The sequence below is a fragment of the Capronia coronata genome, assembly GCF_000585585.1.
Source record: "Capronia coronata CBS 617.96 chromosome Unknown acBCG-supercont1.2, whole genome shotgun sequence".
NCBI classification, from domain to species: Eukaryota; Fungi; Ascomycota; class Eurotiomycetes; order Chaetothyriales; family Herpotrichiellaceae; genus Capronia; species Capronia coronata.
In genome coordinates this window covers 932,439-955,684 of record NW_006912894.1, presented here as the reverse complement: position 1 = coordinate 955,684, position 23,246 = coordinate 932,439, and the positions used below count along the sequence as shown (strand labels likewise).

At 53.1% G+C, this 23,246-nt stretch overlaps 8 protein-coding genes across 8 annotated transcripts; 3 read left to right on the top strand and 5 right to left on the bottom strand.

Moving 5' to 3' along the window:
• Positions 1 to 485: 485 nt before the first annotated feature.
• Positions 486 to 794, bottom strand: A1O1_02013 (uncharacterized protein; the record flags this gene model as incomplete). Its single annotated transcript, XM_007722925.1, has 1 exon — positions 486 to 794. The coding sequence occupies one exon, from the start codon at positions 792 to 794 to the stop codon at positions 486 to 488; it is 309 nt and encodes a 102-aa protein (XP_007721115.1).
• A 29-nt stretch (positions 795 to 823) lies between these two features.
• On the bottom strand, positions 824 to 2,825 carry A1O1_02012 (uncharacterized protein; the record flags this gene model as incomplete). The annotated part of the gene is made up of 3 exons (XM_007722924.1): positions 824 to 1,951; positions 2,005 to 2,406; positions 2,454 to 2,825. The coding sequence occupies 3 exons, from the start codon at positions 2,823 to 2,825 to the stop codon at positions 824 to 826; spliced, it is 1,902 nt and encodes a 633-aa protein (XP_007721114.1).
• Positions 2,826 to 5,839: 3,014 nt separating this feature from the next.
• A1O1_02011 (uncharacterized protein) lies at positions 5,840 to 7,672 on the top strand (the record flags this gene model as incomplete). Its single annotated transcript, XM_007722923.1, has 1 exon — positions 5,840 to 7,672. The coding sequence occupies one exon, from the start codon at positions 5,840 to 5,842 to the stop codon at positions 7,670 to 7,672; it is 1,833 nt and encodes a 610-aa protein (XP_007721113.1).
• Positions 7,673 to 9,569: 1,897 nt separating this feature from the next.
• On the top strand, positions 9,570 to 11,159 carry A1O1_02010 (uncharacterized protein; the record flags this gene model as incomplete). Its single annotated transcript, XM_007722922.1, has 1 exon — positions 9,570 to 11,159. One exon carries the CDS (start codon positions 9,570 to 9,572, stop codon positions 11,157 to 11,159), a length of 1,590 nt encoding a protein of 529 aa, XP_007721112.1.
• Positions 11,160 to 13,638: 2,479 nt separating this feature from the next.
• On the bottom strand, positions 13,639 to 14,176 carry A1O1_02009 (uncharacterized protein; the record flags this gene model as incomplete). The annotated part of the gene is made up of 3 exons (XM_007722921.1): positions 13,639 to 13,708; positions 13,869 to 14,009; positions 14,136 to 14,176. 3 exons carry the CDS (start codon positions 14,174 to 14,176, stop codon positions 13,639 to 13,641), a joined length of 252 nt encoding a protein of 83 aa, XP_007721111.1.
• Positions 14,177 to 15,567: 1,391 nt separating this feature from the next.
• On the bottom strand, positions 15,568 to 17,093 carry A1O1_02008 (uncharacterized protein; the record flags this gene model as incomplete). The annotated part of the gene is made up of 5 exons (XM_007722920.1): positions 15,568 to 15,651; positions 15,707 to 15,887; positions 15,948 to 16,383; positions 16,463 to 16,792; positions 16,865 to 17,093. The coding sequence occupies 5 exons, from the start codon at positions 17,091 to 17,093 to the stop codon at positions 15,568 to 15,570; spliced, it is 1,260 nt and encodes a 419-aa protein (XP_007721110.1).
• Positions 17,094 to 19,180: 2,087 nt separating this feature from the next.
• Positions 19,181 to 20,092, top strand: A1O1_02007 (uncharacterized protein; the record flags this gene model as incomplete). Its single annotated transcript, XM_007722919.1, has 1 exon — positions 19,181 to 20,092. The coding sequence occupies one exon, from the start codon at positions 19,181 to 19,183 to the stop codon at positions 20,090 to 20,092; it is 912 nt and encodes a 303-aa protein (XP_007721109.1).
• A 1,448-nt stretch (positions 20,093 to 21,540) lies between these two features.
• On the bottom strand, positions 21,541 to 23,193 carry A1O1_02006 (uncharacterized protein; the record flags this gene model as incomplete). The annotated part of the gene is made up of 1 exon (XM_007722918.1): positions 21,541 to 23,193. One exon carries the CDS (start codon positions 23,191 to 23,193, stop codon positions 21,541 to 21,543), a length of 1,653 nt encoding a protein of 550 aa, XP_007721108.1.
• Positions 23,194 to 23,246: the final 53 nt, after the last annotated feature.

The following is a 23,246-nucleotide window of genomic DNA, read 5'->3' as shown; positions in this document are numbered from 1 at the left end:
AACAACTCATCTCATCTCAAAGAAATGCCTGGGCCGTCTGAGACCCTCGATTGATTGACTGGGTGCGCGTTGCATCTCTCGTGTCCCTTGCTTCTCTAGCCTTTCGTCCATTGCCGTCGTTTCATTGTCGCGTGGTCATGGTGTGGTTGTATTGTGCTGTGGTCGTGCTATCTTGCTGATGGACCATCACTTCTGAACTGATCGCTGACGCTGACGCTTACCTCTTGCATATTGTCGCTTACCAAGAATCAAGACACCAATGGCGGTTTTGAGGTATGTAGTAGATGAAGGGATGGCACTGCTGTGCTCTGTTCGAGTAGCAAGGAGACAGGAAAATGTGCGGGTCGGATATTCATCAATCAACAATCCTGTTCGAGAGATTTGAAATGTCTCCGGATTTGATGACCCCCTGATGGCGGCATCCGCTTGACACGTAGAAACATTTCTCGATACCCCGAAAGCGCACGTCAGGTTCCAGTCATGGCTCATATCTCGACGTTTGGGCCGTCCTCGTCGTCCTGATCTTCATCGTCATCTGCAAACCGCAAGTTGTAGACCAGATCCATTCTGTCAGTTACCATCTCCCCGGCTTTTGTGGCAACCATGGTGTTGATTTGTTCTGCCGCCATCCGAAGAAGTTCATTCGACGTGGTGCGAAACTCGACCGCTGGGACCTTCAATCCAATCTGCTTCGCAATTTGATCGTCTTGTGCCATCTGCATGAAGATGTATCCCACGACGAAGGGTAGTTGGCTTTCCTTTTCCAGGTAGCCCGCTCCATAGAGTTGCCGCATACGATCCTCGGTGGCCTCCTTGACACTTCTCAACAACCGCCAGCAGTTCCGAACATGAAGTAGTCGAACGAGAACTCAAACGTTTCCGTTTGCAGCGAGATCCGAAGACTTTGCAGTAGCTGTGGGATGGTGAGCTGGTGTTTGGTGTTCCATTTGTTTTTGAGCTGCGACTTCTGGCCAGGTTTGGTCTGTCGTTCCAGTGTCACCTTAACTCTCTCCCCATCCGAGTCCTCTTCGTCGTCGTCGACTTCAAGCCAGTTGCTCTTGTCTAAGATCTTCTCGATATCATTTGGCGTCATATCTGTGCGCTCGGCTCCATGACTATATCGGGGCATGAACATGCGCGAGACGGGTGCTTGCTCCAACAAAGTGCGTGGTCCTGCTGGTGAGGCTGCCGGACCAGCTTGGTTCTTGCGGCGATTAGGGGCAAAGTTGGTCGCCGAATATCCCATGGCCAGACAAAAGCGTCGGAAATACTGGTCTGAAGAAGTCGGGCGGTCGCCAGCGAACATGTGTTCAGTGTCTTGAATGCCATACAAGAGCTCCATGTCTTTCCAGGCCTTGTCAAGCATCTTCTCTTGCCATACGGCATTGTACAAGTGTGCGCTGAACAGCACAGAACCCCAGGCATTGCAGAAGACGATTCCCGCTTGGTAGAAAGTCGCTTTGACGTCACAGACAGCAAGCCCACATTTGATGGGATGGTTCTTCAACAGACGATTATCTTCAATGACAATTTCTGGTGGAAATCCTACCCGTCTGCGGATCCCTTGAAGGTCATCAGCATAGCTTGCTCGGATGGTATTTGCCAACTGTCTCACCACATGGTCGTTGGTTGCAGGCCAGTTCTCGATCTTCAGATTCTTGTGGAACTTGAAATTCTCGTTGATGGAGGCTTCACTAGCGGCGGCAGCCCTACAGAGGTTCATAAACCCGCGGTCGACGTCGTCGCGTAGGATATGATGGATATCGAGGAAGATCTGGGCGGCAAAAATCACGGCTAGAGTAAGCTTGCCGGTTTTGAATGCTTGACATAGCCCTCGAGTGAGCTCATCGTCAGTCGCTGACCGCCGGGGGCTGAATGAGAGCAAGCTGAAGTCTGGAAGGATCTCGCAAAGAATGATCTTGTCTTCTTTAACCTTTTCGCAATTCGACATCTTGGAACGATCAGCTTGAGAATTTGGATCCCGTACGTTCCTGGCTTGTACACAGGGACTGAGCCGGGTTGGTGCACATCCAAATAGCTGTTGAGGATGAGATGTGTCGGCCAGTAGAATGTGGAGGAGAAGTCATACAGGGCGAAATTCAGTTCGTCTTCTGGCTGTTCTTTGTAAGGGGCTCCATAGCCTTGACCGAGGGAATGCGCTTTGTAGTAGAGCTCGAGCATTCCTTGCGTCCCGCCATAAGATGCAAATATCTGCTGTTGTTCTTCTTCCAAACATCGTGCCAACTCCAAAGCCGTATTGGTAGTGATTGATGCACTAACAATGTCGAACTGGCCTTCTAGATAACCAATCCATGTCTCTTTAAGGACAGTTCTGATAGAATCAAAGTCGGTCAAAAGACAGGTGAATGCAACGAAAGCTTCCTCAATATCCATGATGATTTCCGCCTTGTATTGGGGTTCGGGTTGATCAGGAGCGGGCGCAGTAGTCTGACCAGGACCCTTCGCCGTGTCCTCAGAGTCTCAAGGTCATCTTCCACCGTAAGACTGGTAAACAGATTGCCCAGGGTGCCTTCAGACCCACTCGCAGCCGTGCCAGGACCTTGAGATTCAGAGCTCTTGTCCTTCACATCTGCAGACATACGGGGCTTGAGAGCTTCTCTTACACCTTCGAGTACCCCAACAAAGAAAGAGTGACGCTGATCTGAAAGACGTTCGTCCTCGCCTCGAGCGGTTTGTCCGTCTTTCTGACTGCTCACAGCAGAGCCCACACGTTTGCGCAGAGCTATGGCTCGGTCGAGCATTCGAACGAATCCATTAGGGACTTTGACAGGGGGCTTGCTGAAGGCACTGATATATTGAGCCATTGGAAGGAATTCTTTGACAGGAATAGTGTAGGTTTGAGCTTTGGGCGTTGGAAGCTGTGGAGAGGGACTGTTGGCTTTGGCAGCTTGTTTGCGAGCATCCTAGCCCTGCCCTTCAGCTTGGGGGGTTTCTGAGCGGGTTCGCCAGTGGTCACGAGGTCTGTAGCAAAGCCACATCGTTTGGCAGTGGTTGCGAGCCATGATGCGACACGGTCAGTGTCTGATTTGTATTGCAAGTAGCTACTTGCTAAATATTGGGGGAACATGATTGCAGAGGAATAGGTAGGGAAAGATGGGAAAGGTGCTGCAGAGCTCAGAGGTAGATACGAATAAGTGTTTTGAAGGTCAGCGGTTCAGTTCTTGAAAAGGTGGAAAGGAATTTCCAGCAGATTTGTGTGATGATGCCAAGTTTGCTTCTCACCAACCTCGTGGCCAGGAGGGGTGATTCTTTGCCAGGCAGTTCTGAGTGAAGAAACTACGAGTGGCAGGGCAACCAACAAACCGGTCAGGATGTACTGGTAGACCGGGTGGCACTCGGTAGACTGCAGCTGTGCTGATTGCAATCAAGGCCGCAGCAAGTGCGACCGCCAGACAAAGCTTGCAACGATTCAGTTCAAGCTTGTGGTGCGTTGCATACAAGTGAAGATAAAGATCAAGATAAAGGTTGAAAAATGATATAGCTGCAGTTGCTGAAAGAAGTCTAGCGCCAACGCGCCAACGCGCCATCACGTGCATTCGACAAATCGTGAATTCGCAAACATCAACAAAGAACCTGCAGATACTTCAACTTTGATACCATTCAACTTTCATACTCTGGCATGCAGATGGTTCTCCTGTCGCTCATCAGTTCGACGTTGACACCTTCAACCAATCAGCCCTGGTGGAAAGTGTATGATTCCGAGTGCCCATGCTTTTCCCTGCCTTCCCCTGCCGGTAGGCATCAAACATCGGCCACAAACAGAAGCTTGCTTTACATCAAAGCCTAAATCGTTAGGGAGGCAGGAAAGGCAAAGTCGGTAAGGTAATATCAATGAGAACTGGGAGCGGTGAGATCCTATATTTACGATGAGAATTCAACCCCGTCATCTCACACCAAAGCAGGATCATAAGGATGCTGTGCCCCTCCTTATTCTCAGGCGGCCAGGCTTAACAACTGTCTCTAACTGGGGATTTGCACCCAAACACGGCACTCCATGTACTCTGTACACTGTGCTGCTCAAGGTTATATTGCACAGGCTGCATTGCTTTCCATGGAGAGCCGCAGTCCTCTCAGGAAACAAGTCCAATACTTACAGTAAGGTATATTTAGACTACCGCGGGGCCAAACATATCGGTAATGGGAGCGGGCCAGCCCTCCCGTGGGCAGGCATCCCCTTTGCTCGACGGCTATCTAACTTTTATACCTTCAAGCCTTGTTGACCTCAATTCAATCAGCTTCAGCGACCCTGATGGCCTCAGAACAGCTCGGTCATATCTGGAGCACTACCCCTTAACAGCTATTTCTAGCCTGGCCTTGGGTATTTCTGACACGACGCTGGAGTTGGACGGCAAACACGGGTTCTCCGTGACAGCGATGCTCGCCTCGGTCATTATTCTTGTGACGAATGTTACTCAAGATTCGGAGTTTAACTGGTTGGTTGGGGCGCTGTCTATCAAGATCCATGTCCTGGCTGTCCTTGCTGCCTATTTTATCCGATGAAGACATCTACGGCGTTTATGAGCAATATGCATATCTAGGGGCATATCTAGTTGGCGGGCCATAGAACTGGGAATTCCACACCTGCTAGATGACGGTTCCGGAATATGTCCGGTGGCCAACCCGCTGGATTTGTGCTTTGCCATCGAGGTGCAGGTCGAGGTCTCCCGATATCCGGTACCGACTACATGGCCCGGTATGGTGTAGTCCATCCTGTGCAACCTGATATCATGTCGACCGCCGTTGTCCCTTTGGATGTCTTTCAAAGTTGGTCGGTGGACATGAGGGAACCTCCTAGATTGTATTAATTGGCTAGTTTGAAGGGCTGTATTCCTGCAACGCCGATCAATCTCGACTTCATGAAGGAAGGCGTCAATGAAGCACGAAGATAAGGAGTTGACCCTGACCAAAGACTCATGGCTTCCTCACGTCGGGGATCCTGCGAGCTTCGACGTTTTGTTTTTGAACCCCAGTCAGAACCAACCATCAGGGAAGACTGGTTTCTTATCTGCTTGCGTCACGCGATCTGGTAATTGAGAAATATACCTCGCCAATCCGACCCTGCAGGTCGTCCCTCCTAGGGCCAATCAACTGATTTGTAGTGTCATTTTTCCACACCTTGGTCGTGTATTAGATCTCCCTTACTGGTCAATATTGAAGGCTGGAGAAAGAAAGACTGCCTCACAATTCGGATCCAGTGTCTGTTGGCCACAGGGTTGCATTCTTTCTGCAAAAAACCACGCATCACAGCTACGTTGCGATATCCTGATGCCTGTGCTAGTAGCGGAGAAGAAGATGCGAGAGAGATAGGATGCCGCGGAAAGCCGGACTTCAAACTCCAAGCCTTTGGATAAAGAAAATGACTAATGGAATAAGCTTCCGGGGCCGCTTCTTGGACAAAGCTTAACCATGCTTAACAGAGTCTCCGCAGAACAGGGCACAGAGCAGGGCTCGCCACTGCACGGGTCAACACCCTCCGAGTTGTACATTTTCCCCCAGCTCAATCCTTCGCTACATCTGTATGGTCCATCATGGGTCGGCCAGAAGTTCCCAGGCTGGGATCAGAAGACAGTTCAACTGGGCCACCGTTACATCGATCATCTTTTATCGTCCCACCATCCTGTGCATCCCGTATCGTGTGTAATGATGCAGTGTGCCAGGATGTCGTTGTATGTTCGTCCCCGTCTGGACTTTAAAGGTTGGTCCGTCGTCCCTGTGCCTGTGCCCTATCTACTCGTCTCACTCGCATCCTGTTCAGTCGGAAGGCAGCCATCTCTACTGACTGCATGCAGGCGTGTGACCTTGAAGAGTCTCCCCAACCATGTCTCTAGCAGATGCCATCGATGGCGGCAACGCCCCCAATCACAACCGACCCGAGACCTTCATTAGTCCTATGCACCGCAAGCTGTATGACTCTGGGGTGACCTTTGAAGAGTATTTACATTATGCGAAACGCACAAGAGCGGAGGAAGAGGTGGAGCAACAGATCCCTCAAACAGGACTTCTGCAGCGGGTCTTTCGCAGGCATTCGGCAGCTGTCGTGACCACAGGGACAACGCCACATAATGGTGCCAGCTCGGAACAAAGTCCTGATATAACCGATAAAACCGCAGATGGCAAAGACAACGGTGAAGGGGCAGGCCACAAACGCCGCAGAAGTGTTTTGTCTGGGCATGGCTTGATCACGGAAGAGGAATGGCGAAATGCTTCTCGTGCCTTGAGGACCGCAAGCTGGGGTGCTGGCTTCTATCTCATCACGACCGACATCCTCGGGCCCTATGGCGTTGGCTTTGCGCTAGGTACGCTGGGCTGGGGTCCCGGTGTCACTCTCTACACCGTTTTCGCTTTCATGGCTGGGTACTCTGGGTATCTGATTTGGCAGGTGTACCTGGGTCTTGACTCGTACGAGTTCCCTCTCCGGAACTATGGTGACCTCGCCTATCGAACAATGGGCAATGGGGCCCGCTACGTGGTCAACATCCTCCAGTCCATCCAGCTGCTCCTCATTACCGGCCAGGTCATCATCCAGAACGGACAAGGCATTTCTCAAACGTCCAAGTTCAGGCTCTGCTATGTCGTTTGTGTCGTCTTGTTCGTGGTTGCCGGGTTTTTCATGGGCCAGGTGCGTACGTTGCGCAATATCGGCGTCTTCTCCATGATCGCCGTGGGCATCAATCTGCTAGTGATCTTCATCTCCATGGGAGTGATGGCGCATTCGCCCCCCAACTACGAGATCAGCGTGCTCGGCTCTGCAGGCTCAGCCGTCAACCCAGCCACCATCACTCCGGATGCTCAAGGCAACTATCCTCCCATCATTCACTATGGCGGGCTCCCCGAGTCAGGCAACTTTGTCGGAGCCATCAATGGCCTGATGTCCGGCGTCTTTGCGTATGGCGGCGCCCAGCTTTTCGTCGAAATCATGGCCGAGATGCGGCGGCCCTGGGACTTCATCAAATCGATGTGGATTGCTCAATTCTTCATCTGGGCTGTCTACCTCATCTATGGGTGCTATGTGTACCATTACCAGGGCCAGTACGCCTACACCATCTCGTACATGGGGTTGAGTGTCTACGGCTTCCAAGCCGCCTGTGACATGATGGTGGTCATTTCCGGGCTGATCGCCGCCGGTCTGTACGGCAATATTGGCATCAAGGTGCTGTACAACCAGGTCTTTCAGGAAATGTTCAATGCGCCGTCTCTCACCTCGAAGAGCGGCAAGTACATATTCGCGGCCATCGTCCCCATTTACTGGAGTGTGGCTTTTGTCATTGCCGCGGCCATCCCGGACTACTTCGGATTTGTTTCGGTCATTGCTGCCTTTTGCATCGTGCAGTTCAGCTATTCGTTCCCGCCCATCATACATTTGGCGTACACTATGCAGAAGAACTCGATGGGCGAAGGCGATGGCTTCAACCCGGCAACCGGCCAGACTATTCGAAGTCGACACGGTCTCTCGCGACTAGTGAAAGGATTCTTTGCCGATCGTTGGTACATCAATGTCTGGCACGTCATCCATGCTGGTGGTGCGCTGGCGACGGCGGGACTGGGTGCTTATGCTGCTGTCGAAGGCATGATCGACGCTTTCAAAAACCCGCAGGTCAATTCCTTTACCTGTACCAGTCCCCTCAATCTGAGTCCGGGCTCAGGGTCTTGAGGTCTAGCAGGGGCCTAGGTCGTCGTCATGACCTCGAGATTATGTCGTCCAGTGGTCGGTTTGTGGTCGTCGTTGCGGCTGGGAAGAATTTCATACGTCAACTGAACTGTCTCTTAGCCGTATTCTCTGGGATTGCACCATTAATCAAGACAGCTGTACCGCTTTATGGGTGGGACATAGGTGCTTCCCTTTAACCAGGAGCTGGTATTCTTCAGTCATGCCTGGTTTGGCTCCATATATCTGGCGGTAATGTATAAGACGTGCTTATAACGAATGATGCCGGTCATGCCAGGGAGCAAGGCTGCTGATACTACGCACTGGATAGCGGCAAGCACACCCAATGCTTGAGTGAACATCGATCTCCGAGGATATATCCCAACGAATCTGCCAGGAATATGTACTCCCGTCCTACAGGGCTATCCATTCTCCCCAGCCAAATATCGGCTTTCAAACCAGGATACCGCTAGAGAAATGCATGAAAACTTCGCAGTACATACTACTCGGGGACCTTGGACAATTTAGGTTTCACAGGATATCCCTGTAAAGCATATCCTAGGAGCTATGACTACCTATTCAGATACTATCTTGTACCTGGCACCTAGTGGCAACGCCCCCAGCCCGACTAGACCAGAAAAGAAGACGCCAGGGGCAGGAAACCACAAGGAATGGGTTTCATATCGACCCTCCCAGCACCGGCGCTCCCAAAATGACGGATTGGGATGGAATGTTGACGATGAGGGCTGCAGTGCAGTCGCTTTGCAGTGTCACTAATTCCTGTTCATTGAGGCAACGAAGACGCACAGATCTGTTCCTCTCCGGCTGGCACCTCGCGTGGCTGTTTACCGATGGCAACCCCTGATTCTCGAACAAATCACGCAGCGGAAATCAGCAAAGCAGTTACAGGAGACTCCAGGCACGCCGATACAAGCGTGACACCCGTGTAGCGAGATGACGGTGCGCTAAAAGGGGCGACCCAGTTTCCCCCAGATACAAGACTCGCTGCACCTCGAGCGTTGACGGCACTCCCGAAAGTGTATCAGCGCATGGCGCCAGGTGATTTTGCTGAAGGCGCTGTCAAGTAAGGGACGCACAGACGCGCTGAAACCTGGAGGTCGCCCTTCCCAGATGTCGGGTTTCCCCCCAGATGTCCACTCCTGTGGTTACTCGATCTTTACTCTCGACAGTATAGAGCTGCTGCCTCATCGACGAGCCGTGTTTGTTTGCTCGTGGAGGCTTAGACAAGAGTCGCTTGAATTGTTGGTTCGTCGATTTGCACCACATTCCAGCATGAAGCTTGAGGTGTCTGTCGACGGGCCGGAACAGCCAGCATCTTGAACTTTTGTCAGGAATGTGGCTCGGCAAATCATCATTGGGTGCCAGATATCTCTAGGTCTACTCGCTTCGCCCGTTTTGACGGCCTGTCAACTTTCACTAAACATCAAATAATTGGCCAACGCTATGACTTGTCTGTGCGATCAATGGGCATGATTGGTTCGTGAGGCTTCAGGCGTGAGGCCGTGGATGCCAGGCAAAGCAGCTCTCATGGTCCTTGCGGTCTTTACCATCAAGGGTAAATTGCATTCCCGATGGTTAAAGCAAGGGGAAATGGGACCGTGACAAGGCCGTTGGTGAAGTTTATCTTCTCACGGATCCCCCGTCGTCCCGCAGGATATGTGGTCGGCCGCTGCTGGACTTGGTATGGGATATCCTGAGAAGAGGGTTCGACGAAGGTGGTGAACATCGCATTCGCATCGACAACAATTCAATATCGCACAAAAATGGTCATGGGACTGTGACACCCACCGCAGCCCGCAGCCAACAGACCACTTCGACACTTGTTCTGCTCAGCAGATCAGATCGAACCGCGCTCCAAACAGTAACGGATACGCTGCCCATAATGGACCAGGCAATCCGACTCCTCGACGAGCAGAACAATCGACCCGGCTTGACGACCGATGCCGGGTTTGACGTTGACGTGGACGAGGAAGATGTTCTCAAAGTGCCCGTTGTCCGGCGGTCGAGATGGCGAACAGCTTGCGCCAGCTCGATCAATTTCCTCCGACACCTGCTCCCCAGCTATCTCCACGCTCTCGACCACACGGCGCCACGAAAACTGCATCCCACGGCCTACATCGACGCGCTGCGCGGCTACGCGGCCGTCGCCGTCTTCGTGTACCACGCGTTCGGACTTCCCGACATCTGGTTTCTCCAACTACCCATCATCCGAGTCTTGTTCGACGGCGGGTCCGGGATGGTGGCCATATTCTTCGTCATCTCCGGCTACGTGCTGAGCTACCGGATGCTCAAGATGATCCGCAACCGAGAGGCGACGCGACTACACGGCTGTCTCGCCTCATCGACGTTCCGGCGCTTCATCCGCCTCTACGGGTCGACGGGGATCGCCACGTTCATCGCGGCCCTCATGGTTTCGTTGCGCTGGTACATCCCGTACGGAATGAATCCGCAGGACACGTTCCTCGAGCAGATGTGGGACTGGTTCCAGGATTTTGTGGCGTCCAGCGATCCTTTCGCCGACATCGAGGGCTGGGTGCACGACGGGGTGTTCCGGACGCGATATCTGGACCAGATGTGGACGATTCCGATCGAATACCGCGGCAGCATTGTGCTGTTTGTCTTCTGCACGGCGTCGAGCAAACTATCCACGGCGGCGAGGTGGACGTTTCTCTGGATCGTCGTCGTGCTGTCCTACTACTGGCGCGCCGTCTACGTCGCCGAGTTTCTGTTTGGCATGTTCATCGCCGACCTGTCGCTCAGCCGCCATCCGGAACGATGGAGCGCCCCTCTGCCTCCGCGACTACCTGTGAGCGAGAGCGAGGGCGAGAACGAGGGTGGAAGCAGAAGCATAAGTGGCCCAGTAACCCGCACGTCGGTTCAAAGTCCAAGTCTGGGTCTCGACGAAAAGCCACGCCTCCCGTCGCGCCGGCGCTGGCTTACCCGCGAGAGAGTCCTCGCCGCGCTGGCCAGCTTCGCCTCGCATTTCGGCTACGTGGCGCTGCTGCTGCTCGGGCTCGTGCTCCTGGGCCAGCCTGACCAGCAACATTCGCCGGACCTGGGCGCTCTCACAGGCCAATTCCCCTGGCCCATCATCGCGTGGTGGATCCCGCCTTGGTACGGCGACGCCGCGTACACGTTCTGGATCAGCATCGGCGCCTTTTTCGTCGTCTTGGCCATCGACTCGTGTCCGATGCTGCAGCGGCCGTTTGAGTGGCGCTTCTCCCAGTACCTGGGCGATCTGTCGTTCGGCATCTATGCCATGCACTGGCCTATTGTCTATGGCTTCTACCGGACCGTTGTCGAGCCCTGGAGGGCCACGCATCTGGGCGAATCGCATCTCGCCCGTCTCCCGGGCGCCTTGCTTACTGCTGTGATCGTCCTTTGGGCTGCGGACTATTTCACCCGCTTGGATAAACTGGTGGTCCGGTCGGCGCGGTGGGTTGAGAAGAAGACTTTCATCAAATGGGAATGAACAGCATTGGACAGTCTTTGCGCATTTCAGCGTGCATCAGCGGCGTTTGGATCTTGGGAGTCACCATGCATATCTTCTATGGAGAGGGGGAGTTGCATAGAGCATCAGACAACAAAAGACGACTTGGATGATAGCATTGGAGTTCTGGGTCCTTACTTATACATGTGGTGATTGTATCAAATAACTGGGAGTGGTTCCAGTGGCCCTGATATGATCAGTGAGATGTCTGGAGACATGAACCGGGGCTGAAATGCTTCCATGATCATTGAAATAGTCGGCCTTGGTTGAATACGTTCTGCGAATATTGCGACTGCAGACGGCTCTGAGGTGTGAGGTGTGAAAAAGCATGGTCTACGGACACAATAAGAGCTATTCACTATTGAAGCAGAAGACATGGCCGTTGCGTACTTTCAACAAGTAGCTCCCGTGAATGGATATCATGCTATGAACGAACCATCGAATACTGTGCCGCTAAGACACTGTCTCACTGTTTGTCCATCAAGTTCCCTAACTGCTGAGGCACGTGGCTGAGAAACCAGGGACAAGACTGCCAGTGGCAAGACTCAGTCTGAGACTGTTGGGGCTGCAAGCAGAGTTTGTCGATTACGGTGGAAGTAAATGTTGTTGACATGCGATCCTCAAGACTTCACAACAAGTATTTTGCTGCACTTCGATACCTGCTGTTGCTGTTGCTGTTCAGATGGGTTGACAGACTGCGAATGCTGTCCGGGAGATTTGGCAGGACAGGAACTGAAGTGTCGAACTTGAAGACTTGAAGACGAGAACACGCATTACATAATCCAGGGGTAATTCCCAGACTTTACCGGATCCGGCGATATGTTGTGGAGAGGGAGCACGCCTTATCCCAACATCACTCCAAACACTGATTTTGAGATACATGTGTTGGACTCTTGATAGCATGGCTAGAGAAAGGGGTAGGTCATTGGAGCATTGGAGTCTCTAGACGATCCTATGCGTATCAAAGGTACAGTCGATTCGGGGAGGACGAGGTGTGGCAGCACCCGCAAGGCCGCAGCGGTCATGGCTACAACCGCATGAAAATGCAGCACAAGGAATCTGTGACTTTATAATACTGGTGATCTGAGGAGATGCCCTGAGACATCCGCAAGTGAGTGAACAAGATGAGTGATCAGAGAAGGTCGATCTACAGTCAGAGTCGAACCGGTGTTAGACCGTTGGTGTATCACCACGTGAGCACCAGTACACAGAAGCAAAGAGCAATAACGTGTAAACAGCGATTGTGGGCACTGAGAATTGAACCGTCGACCCGGTTGAGAAATATACACTGGATGACGATTGGGACAGTGTCAGTCAGTCCGGGGTTGGAAGTGAGTTACTGTGGGAGAAAAAATGAAATAATCAAGCCCAAAAAAGAATCGAGCAGAGTCAGGATCGAACGCTGTACTTGGCTGAAACTGAAAAGCCGACCCACTGCGCCATCACCCCCTGATTTCCTCTCCTCCAGCAACAAAAAACTTTTTCCTCGAAGCGGCGGACCGGTTCGAGGGAAGTGAAAATCCACGGTGTGTCGGGATTTTTTTCCGGGGTTGCGACTGGAAGAGAAACTTTTCCTGGTAGCACAAGACGAGAATGTGGTACTAGGGAAGTCAAAGCCCGAGGCTTTTTTCCGAGGCGTACGTCAGTCGAACCGAAGGGACCCAGCAACTAGGGGGAAGACCACGGTTGGTCCTCCTCATCACCAGAAACTACTCACCCAGACCACCTAAAAGTCAAGCACTCTGATGGTGGACGCCCTTTAGCAAGTGGTTTGACCCGGTCAACGGTCTGGAGTTTTGGTCACGGTGGATTCGGACAGAAATTCAGCAACAATATTGATAAACCTTCATTTTTCCCGCGCACGTGAGCGCAGAGCATGTGACACCGCGTGGTGCGGTGAATACCTGGCGCGTCGCGTCGCGTTGATGACATGTGTGCAGGCAATTGCAGGACTCGTGGCATCGCAGCGCAGGGCGGGGATCGATGGCTCGACTATGGTCTACAGCCTGGATACCGCTACTGTCCTACGGTAGCAGTCTTGCGAAGTCGAGAGCAATGATGTCACTTTGCTTCGTCTACGTGATTTATTACGATCTTACGGATGGGTTGATACTGGGAAGGAGGTGCTGACTCGTTGAGCGACACAGCGTCAGCGACTCAGCCCAGCCGACGGGGAGTTTCAAGGGGACGGAAACCAGAGAAAATGCTTCAAGATGTGGTATTGATTTGCTATGAGAGCACCATCTGATGGCGGTACCCCCCCGGAGTTCGGCTTAGGGTTCTTTGCTCACGGCAGATACGCACTGTCTTGGGCACTTCGATTGCTGCTCTCGGCTCCATTCTGAGACTTTGTTGATTTCTTCCCCTTCCTCACTGAGCAGCTCATTCCAGCTCCGATGTCATGTCTCAAACCCTTGCCTCTGTTGCGCTTGGGCTAGCAGTGGCCTTCGATCTTCATGGCTCACATGCTATCCAGTTTCTCCTGAGCGGCCTTCTTGCCCTCCTCAGAGACGTTGGGGTTGTGAGTTGCACTGGATCGAAATGTCTCATCGTCAGTATTGGCTTTTCTTGCGCACGACGTGTAAAACGTGTGGGAACAGAAGCAGCTGGCATTTTCTTGTTCCATCACTTGGAAGAAAGAAAACAGGGCAAAGGCAAAGGCAAGGGAAATGGAAATGGGATGAAACACACGCTTTCAAACCACGGGCGACATTCTTGGGATCTTTATCACCCTCGTCGCTCAGTGGGACGTCGCCGCCGTTGAGTTCATTGTCGAGCACTTCTTTGGCATGTTGCTTGGCTTCGTCCGAGGTATTGGGATTGGAAAGGGTTCTGTGGTTTAAATGGTTAGTGACTTGATGGCCCAAAACCAAAAGCAGAGTCCGGTATGTCAGGTGTAAGGATATCGGACGTGAATTGGACTGAGGGACCAGCTTGAATTGAGCGGGAGAGACTTACGACTTGTAGCCGCGTGCTTTGTTGGAAGCTTCTTCCGCCATTGTTGGTTGTAGAGGATAGACTTTGGATTGGACTACTTTGAAGGTGGGTAGTTGGGTGGGTGTTTCGAGTTGTGATGAGAAGGTAGAGAGTTGAAGAAGAAGGAAAGAGGAAAGTTGGTAGGAGAGGTACGAGGGAAGTTTGATTTCTCAAGTTCAAGCAAAGCAAGTCAGGCTAATTTGTCGTCGAAAAATTCACTCTTCAGGCAGGTAACGTCAGATAGTGCGCAGGCATTCACTGAGGATGATATCAGGGTCAAGTCACTGTTAGATGGAGTTGAGGTAGCATATGGCAGTACGCTCGTTAAGCAGTCCTTTACTTCCAAGGTTCTTATCACCAGTGTTTCATCTACGCAAGAGTGACCTGACAATTCCATCCGGTGCCTCACCTCCAAGGGTAGGCTCCTTGACTTTCCGTTCAGAACGAGGTGAGTGGTAGATCACCCTTGAAGGGAAACCTCTAAACTGACCTCACTTCATCCTTTGTTCAGAGGTCCTGCTTATCACATCTATTCCCTCGCGCGTTCTCTTTCCACGCCAGGCCGAAACTATCTCTCAAGTTGAAGGCGTCAGACACCCTCACAACCACTGCACCATCGATCGAATCCTCAAGCCCGAATCTTCCAATCTGCAACCTCACTCAAAATGACCGCTAAGCTACGAGGCGCTTAACGATCTCCAGACCTACCTCAGCGGCGACCTCAACGACAGCATTCACATGCGCCCCAGCGACCAGACGATTCCCAGGCAGAAAGACTCGGCTCCAGTCGAGGACCTAAACCAGCAACACTCGGCTCGGGGGGTGGTTGCTCACCGCTTGATCACGTCGACAGTTGCTTTCCATGCAATGGTCGTGACGGAACGACCAGTAAGGAAAGATGGATTATCCACTCCTGCAGTGCCATAAGATCAGAGCGGGTCTAGATGATGGTATTCGGGCAGGAGAAAAGCGGTATCGACAATGCATTGGATGGCGTTATAGTTTACTACTAGTACGATGGCTGTGAGCCTGTGACAGCCTGCGCCCGCTTGGCTCGGGTCTCGTCCAGCGTCAGACGGGAGAGGGCCCCTTGAAAGATGCCTTTTCTGTCAGGTAAGTTCACTTGCGAGTGAAAGTAGGACTAAGCGGGGTTTGGGTAAGGTATCTTGACAAGGTTTCCATTGAGCAGCCAATGTAGGATGGATAGGACGGATCGGTTGATTGAAAGGTGTCTACACAGTTAGGCACAATACCCGGATGTCATGTCCGTTGTGTTCTCAAAGCGAGCCAATCGAGGTACCGCGGGAAGGAAGACTCTGTCGTTTCCCAGCGACTCGACCTCCGATGCGGTCAACCCGATTCATGCCATTGAGTCAGTGACCGTGATATAAGGCACTATATCCCCTCCAACATCCTAAGAGCTCCCTCCGACCTTTTGCACGGCTTTCAGGGCTCCAACGACGGCAATGGAGCTCAAGGGGGCCGCAATGTGCGCAATCTAAATAATATGTCAGCAATTGGCCCTCCACGATGCAGGCTGACGTCGTCCGTACCGTCAAGAGCTTGGAAATGGACATGACTTCTTTCTGATCGATGCCGCCCGCATCAGCCAAAGCCAACAATTTCATGGCAGGCGGCCCAGATGGCATCACCATCATGGTAAACCACAGCATCCTATCATTTCCGAAAACATTGGTCTTGGCCGCGAAGCCCCAGATGGTGGCAATCCCGATCCTGGTGTATAAAATGTCAGCTGTCTTCGTCAAGATACCTAGTAGAGTCGATTGTGCCTACGCAGGCCAGATCAAATATCTGGCAGCCAGGATGAAGACCATGGGAACCCATGGCACGGGTCCGGATTCTTCGCCTTGTTTCAGCTTGCGCAGGCTAGTAGCCAGCTGCACTCCCACGATGACCACCTGCAACACCACAAACAGGTCCCCGATGTTCTTCAAACTGGAAGTGAGCCAGGCATTGAAATATCCTCCGTCCTGAGTCTCGTTGAAAAAGACCTTATGGAGCCACGGGACCAGGCCTACTACAAACCCAAGCACAGCGCCCAGTAGAGGACCGTTACAAAACTTGTACGCATAGTGAAAAGCCTTCTGCGCCCAGGAGGGAAGCTTGTCATTATACTCGTTGATTCTGTTCTGTGCCTTCACTTGCAGGTTTTGGCGGTTTCGGACGGCGACATCCGGGAGCAACGAGGTATTCTCAGTCGGGTCTTCGTCTAGTGGTGTGCATCTTGGGTCAACACCTCGTCTGTACTAAGATAGTTACGGCGGAGGATGTACTAGCTGTGAACTCACCTTCTTGGCCTGGCCCTCCCTCTTGGTCATCTTGGTCTTTATCCTTCTTACCCAAGAGATTATCGCCCACCGCGAAGACAATTCCATTGGCGACCATGGCGAAGACCAGGAAGTATGATTCTGCTCGGTCGACCGCATCAGCAGGACTTTCCCCGTCGCCAGTCAGCGGCTTGAGAACACCAGTGACTTCGAGCGAGCGAAGAAGCAGCAACGGCATTGAAATGGCGTTGTTAAAGGAGATTGCCGGGGTGGTCCACGCCGGCAGCTTGAACATGCGTGAGATGAAGAGCGTAGCACCAATGGCTGCTACGTGGTACAAGATTGCCCAGACTAATGATATTCAATGTTTAGAATCATCTTGGAGAACCAAATTCTCGGGACCTTGGTTCCGGGCATACGCACCAATAATGGGGATGTATCTCATGGCAGACTCGATCCTGACTTGAGAGCCAATCCGAGTGAACATCAGGGCTGGCAAGAACATTTTGATTGCAGCCTGGGAAATGGAATTCGCCGACTTCTCGTCTAGGAGGCCGAATTGGGCTGCGAGCACTCCGTAAAACACGTCCAAGAGGACGGTCAGGGAGGCTTGCAGCGCGCCTAAGAACGGTTGTAGAATTTCGGAGGCCATATCGAGAGCAAAGGCACACAGCGTTCTGGGAATTGAAGGGATGCCTCTCTCGAATACAGGTAGATATTCCTGGAGCTGGAGCTGGAGCGACAGGGTTGGGAAGAAGCGAGCAAATATGGTGGAAGTGTCAAGCTTCGACCAAGATCATCGTGATGGCAGGGCAGTGGAGAACTTGTACCTGGACGCAGGAACCGTGGAATGGACTGAGGTACGTACCACACCGAAGTGCTAGTAAAATGTTTGTGACGACCGTTGAGATATCAACATGTCAAATAACAGGATGGGAAGACACGAGGCTCTTTCTATGGGGCGGGAAGGGCAGGGCAGGGCAGCATCGAGCAGGGCAGGGTTGTGGTATCTGTAAGTACAGAGCATAACAGGGATTGGGTTGGATGGATGCTGTGACGTCAGCGGGGTCCAGTGTGGCATTGCAGTCGTGGGGTCAGTGTTCCGCCGTTTCATGGCTGTGACCAGATGAGCGAGAACAGACTGTTGAGTCTCAGTACGCTGCTACGTTCAGCCGTGTCTCGCATTGAGCCCAGCGAGTTCTGATTAGCAACTCATATATTCCAGACTTTCGTGCAGCAAGGTGCCCGAGAGAGATATGTTGAGACTCGACAGCTGGAGCCTCGTCGGGCGGAGAACAACCGAACCGAAGCGCGAGGCTGGCGCTAACCTGTTTCGGTAGCATCTCCACTCAGCCTCGTCAGGAAGTATGAGATCATCGACCAGAGATGACCATTCCAACGTACTAACCTGTGACGTACTCTGTAAAGCACTGGCAGTCCCAGCACAGGAGGCTATCCACAACCTGGCATACAGAGTATGGATGCGCAAAGCTTCAAAAATATCGGTTCCCTCGACGGAGACACGTAAGGTGGCATGGCTGGACCCCTGATTGGGAAAGGACAGCGTCAGGACGATCCAACCTTTTGCTCTTCAGATGAGAGCTGTAGTTAGCTAGCATATAGCAATGTTCTCTGGAGCATACACGCTCGAGTTGGGCTCAGGAAGCCATGGTCTCTCCTTGATCTCCGTGGGATGCTGACAGACGGGAGCAATCAAACGTAATCAACCGCTTCGCCGTTCTGGCCGGAGATATTGTGGGTTTGGCGAGGGTTTAGACTTATGTAGGCTCGGCTGACTGGCAGAGCTCCTTTGATTCAGGTCGGGCTGTGGCGCGGCAAGAGTATTGAAGAGGCTGAAGGAGATGAACGCATAAGTATAGCGAAGCCGATGGGACGACCGTATAGCATCAAGTACCAGGGGTATGTACCGGCTGGCCTCCTACTCCCCCGTACAGCCACGTGCACCGCCACAAGAAATGCGCCACGCTAGGACTGTCACATGACAGGGCTATCTCTAATCCGGTTTAGCTTCAAACCTGTCTCGGCTTCCAGTGTTTAGCTCTCAGTTTCTTCTCTCGACGACCGTCATGCTGCGACGAGAGCAAGCCCAGACAAAGCACTGTCGATCGTGAAGGTACACAGGAAGTGCAGTATTGCGGCAGTATGAAAGAACCCGGCCTGGATTGAAGCCTGAAGAGCAACAATCGGCAGAGTCCGGGGGCGACAGAGTGACCTGGCCTTGTCCCCTGAACCCCCGCCGGGGGCCGGAACTAGCCAGAAATCGAGTGATATGGCATGCTGGTTCGAGGATCCGGCCTCTCACATCATGGAACGAGATATTGCAAGGTGTAAAGCAATGACGAATGGGCCACAAAGGATCAGTCAACTGTTTCGATTACGATCCGAACTGACCAAACAGCGGCGTATCAAGCTGCGCAGCCCCAGGATGTATTCTCCGATATGCAGATCACGATTGGAAAAATGTTCCGGGCATGCATGAACGACGAACATTCCCCCTCCTCGACGTGCTGATCGATGTGAGTGAGATGCAAGCCGCCGCATGCGGCCTTGCGCTGCTGGCCCAGTCCCTCTCGGGCAAGGGGAACCCAGGTCTGTTATAACTGCTCAACTATAAGTCTCTGACCTAGCAGGGACTTTGACTTTTCAGAATCAAGCTTGCCACCGTCTACTTTTTTTGTCTCCCTTTTTTTGCAGTGCAATTCATTCCATCCATTTCCCATGCCAGGAATGTATGTCGAGTCCATGGACTATGATTCCAGCCTCGACAAGACTTTGTCACGGCTGATTACGGCCTTCCATGTCCTTCACCAGCAAGGGATTCTAGACGAGTGCGGCCATATCTCAGTGCGCAACCCGCAAGACCCGAGCACCTTCTTCACCAGCAACATACCTGCGATCCTGGTCTCGTCCAAACGACATCTGAACGAGTGGAATGTATGCGACGGGTCCCCGGTGTCGCTCTCGACGAGTGGATGCCAGCCAGTACGAGAGATCTCAGCCGAGTCAGAGCACTACATCCACAGCTGTATCTACAATCGTTATCCGAGGGTGCAGAGCGTCGTACATTCCCATTGTTCCAGTGCCATTGTCTACGGACTGTGCAACAACCCAGGAAGCATGCTGCTGGCAAGTTCTCAGATGGCCGGGTTTCTGGGCGACCAGACGCCCATCTTCGATGCGGCGGACCACTATTCCGGGCTGCCGCCGACCTATCCGAGGAATTTGAACATCAACCACATCAAACTGGGAGACGCTTTGGCCCGAACATTCAACAGTCACCCTGAATTTGATGGTGTCGATGTCGACGGCGTTGACGGCATCGACGATCTCCCTCTCCATTGCACCGTCTTTCAGCGTGGTCATGGGTTCGTCACCTGGGCAACGAGTCTCGAGGATGCAGTCTACCGAGCAATTCATGTGCGTCGGGATGCGGATATTCAGACGACAGCCATGGTTCAACGACACCACACAGACGTCCATGTCGTCTACTTGAGCGAACGGGAGGCCTATGATTGTAAAGAAACCATCAACCGGACATCGCCCGCCACTTGGGCCGCTTGGACTGCTCAGACCGAGCGATCGGGATATTACCGCAATGATCTTCGAAGTAGCCGAGTGGATGGTTTCTAGGCCTGCTGGCCGGAAAGTGGTGCGCCGGATGAAGACGACATATCTCAAAGAAAGCGGTGTTGGCGGGCGCAGCGGTCATGCAACGCAGTCAGACTTCACAACCATGGTTATCAGCAGTAATAGGAATGATGCCTTCTATATGTGCTGCTCACCACGGGGCCCGGGGGGTGGGGCGCTGCGCACGGGAGGGCAGTATCCGGCCCTGGGTCAGTGAAATCGAGTGGGCTGTGGGCTGTATCGTCGGTTGTGGCAGACACGTCGGACTGACGGAGCAATCGTCGCCTTTGACGATCAGCTACCGCCTTGCAGAAGCGTACCACACCATTTGAAGCAGACTGCCTGAAAATGGAGGTGAATAAGGCAATCGTGGCTTCTGCATCAGACATCACTACCGCGACCACTTTTGACTCAGTCGGAAACGAAGCAACGGGCCTTCGACGAAGCGCAAGACCATGGTGCACTGCATGCCACGGCAGCACTTGATAACGGGTCAAAGTGTCAGCCTGACCATTTGGAAGGGAGGGAACAAGGGATGGACGTGCTTTGCTGCAGGCACATAAAGCAACTCCCGAACCTCACGAGTTCATCATCGTTCCATATGTCCATATAACAGAATAACAGGAGGGCGCTTTCTCAATCAATGCCCACTCTATCATTATGCCAGACAGAGACCTGGAATCAGTCACAGTCACAGTCACAGTCACAGTCACTCGTCTCGAGAAACCCAACAATAGTGCCATCGTTGCGGTAGCTAAAGTTACCCGCCTGCCCGCGAGGCCAATCCTTCCGCCATCTCGGAGCAGCCGTCAGAAGAGGTCGGTCGCGACATCTATCGCCACGGCACCCAGAAGCGCTGGGCCAGCCGTCCCCGTCCGAGGGCATTGAGGAGGACAAGGACAAGGATAAGGACAACTACGCGCTGGGCATAGTCGTGGTCGAGATTGCAGAGTGGCAGTCCTTACAGCATACAAGGTTGTGGAGTTTGAGCAGGACGTCAGCTTACAGCGACTATCGAAGATACAGTCGTTCATGTTGCGAGATGGGAACGGCTCCATCGCGCAAAGTGTGGCATTCAGGCTGGGCCGGGCTTATCTCAAGCTGGTCATGGTCATGCTATGTCTAAAGGCTCCCTCGGAGTTCATTCCACATCATCTTCGAGAGCAGGGTAGTTTGTCCCGGCAGGAAATTAAGAGAGCTCGAGAAATGTAGATTGTGAGAACATGTCTCGATGGTCTAAAGGCATCGACGGGGGATAATGGTGGTGCACGAGGTCAGGCGCAGACGGCTGGAGGTACTTATTCGATCTGCTGGAGAGTGAAGTAAGGCACATCCTTGCAAACAAGCGATCAGACACAACTGTGAAGCGAAAGTAATGTAACAGTACACTGCTTTCATTTTAGTCGTGTTGACCATGCTCACTGTAGAATGCTCCGGCTTTCCAGCCATTTTCAGCCATACAAAACCTCACAGACTCCACCAATGGGTATATCCATGACAGCATCAGTTCCTTCATTCCATACGAGTTCCCAATTCGGATAGAGGGCGGCTTGACCCCGCGCACCAAACTGCGAGTTCCGCAAAAGAGCGTCCGCGCTGGAAAGATACGGGAATGTCGCGCCATGGTACGAATGTGTCGAGGGCTGGTTGTGCGAGAAGGGAGTTTGCGATTGCGATTGCGACTGCGACTGCTGGGCTTCCCATCCCGCAACATGCTGCAGCTCTGCGCGAACAGAGTCAGCCGGTTTCGTATGTGACGACCTCCGCCGTGACTGCGTCTTTGTCTTTTCTTTGGGTTTGTACGATACTCCGCCGGTTTTGGAGGATCTCCTTGCCTTTCCGGCCTTCGACCTAGCGACTTCCATCTCTGTCTCATATCTTTCGCGTTCCTCGAGTTCCTGAACCAATTTCTTGCTGCCACCTTTCCGGACACGGCCTGACTCGTCTAGGATGGCGACGTTCGCCGCCTCGTCGACCATGCATTCCAGACTGTCCAACGGGAGGGTCAAGTATTCGACGTTATAGCTGAGCAGGGCCACGTAGATATACACCAACAGCATCACGATCCAAGCCGGGATGGCCAGAGACCACCATCGGTTCGGATAGTAAGTGATTCCCAGGGCATGCAGGAACGGAGAGGGCAGGTATGACCACAGAATGTAGAACAAGAAGGCGAGCGATGAGGCCAGGTAGAGCACGAACCCGTAGTACTCGTACGTAGGCACCTTGGGGGATGTGGGAGGAAGCGGATGCGCGCGGCGGGCCGAATGCGCGACCGCAGCTTCCGTGTCGTTCGGCGTTTCGACGTCGGAGCTGTCTGGCGTGGTCGGGCGCGTGGAGGCCGTGGATCGGTTGAGCAGGGACGGTGGTCGGAGCAGCGAGGTCAGGCTCGGTGAGGGCGGCAGGGGGGTGGGTGGACGGTTGTAGAAGGGCGGGTAGAGTGGTGGTGGCGGCGGAGGGGGGAGCGAGGTCGTCGATTGCGAGGTATGCAGCCCGACGCCATGATTTTGGTTCTGGGCGTTCGTTCGTCTCGTAGATCGTCGAGTGCGTGCTGGAAGAGACCGGACGCGCGAAAGTGCGTCTGGTCTGGCCGCGGATGATGGATAGTATCCCCCTCCCCCTGGAGCGGCATTGCCGTTTTGCGGCGGCTTGTCTTCGTCTTCCTCGGTGTCTCGATCGCCTTGTATCTCTTCTGCTGATGCTGCTTCTTCTTCATCAGACCCCTCTCCATCCGACTCTTCTGATTCTTGTCGCGAATAGTGCGACTCGAAATCGTCCTCGCCTAAAGAGGCATCCTCGTCGGGTTCCGATAGGTGCATCCCCTCGTCCTCGGTTCTGTCCCCGTCTTCTGCGCCCAGCTCGAAACCTGTGGTGGCCGCGCGCCGCCTGGCCGTCCGTTGCAGTGTGGGGGTAGGCGTGGCGGCGTCGCGGTCGGGCACTATCATTCGTGGGCCAGTCGGAGTGCGCTGATCCGGGATCAGGACCGACGGGGAGGGTAGATTGTCCAGATATGGCCGAAGAGTTGGTGGGAAGGTGGCAGATTTTGCGTGAGGGCGTTGCCCATTGGCATGTTCGGGCGACGACCCTCTACTCTGCGGCGGCATTGTCTGGACTCATCAGCGAGAACGAGCTGAATGGTAAATAGTTCGTGGTTACT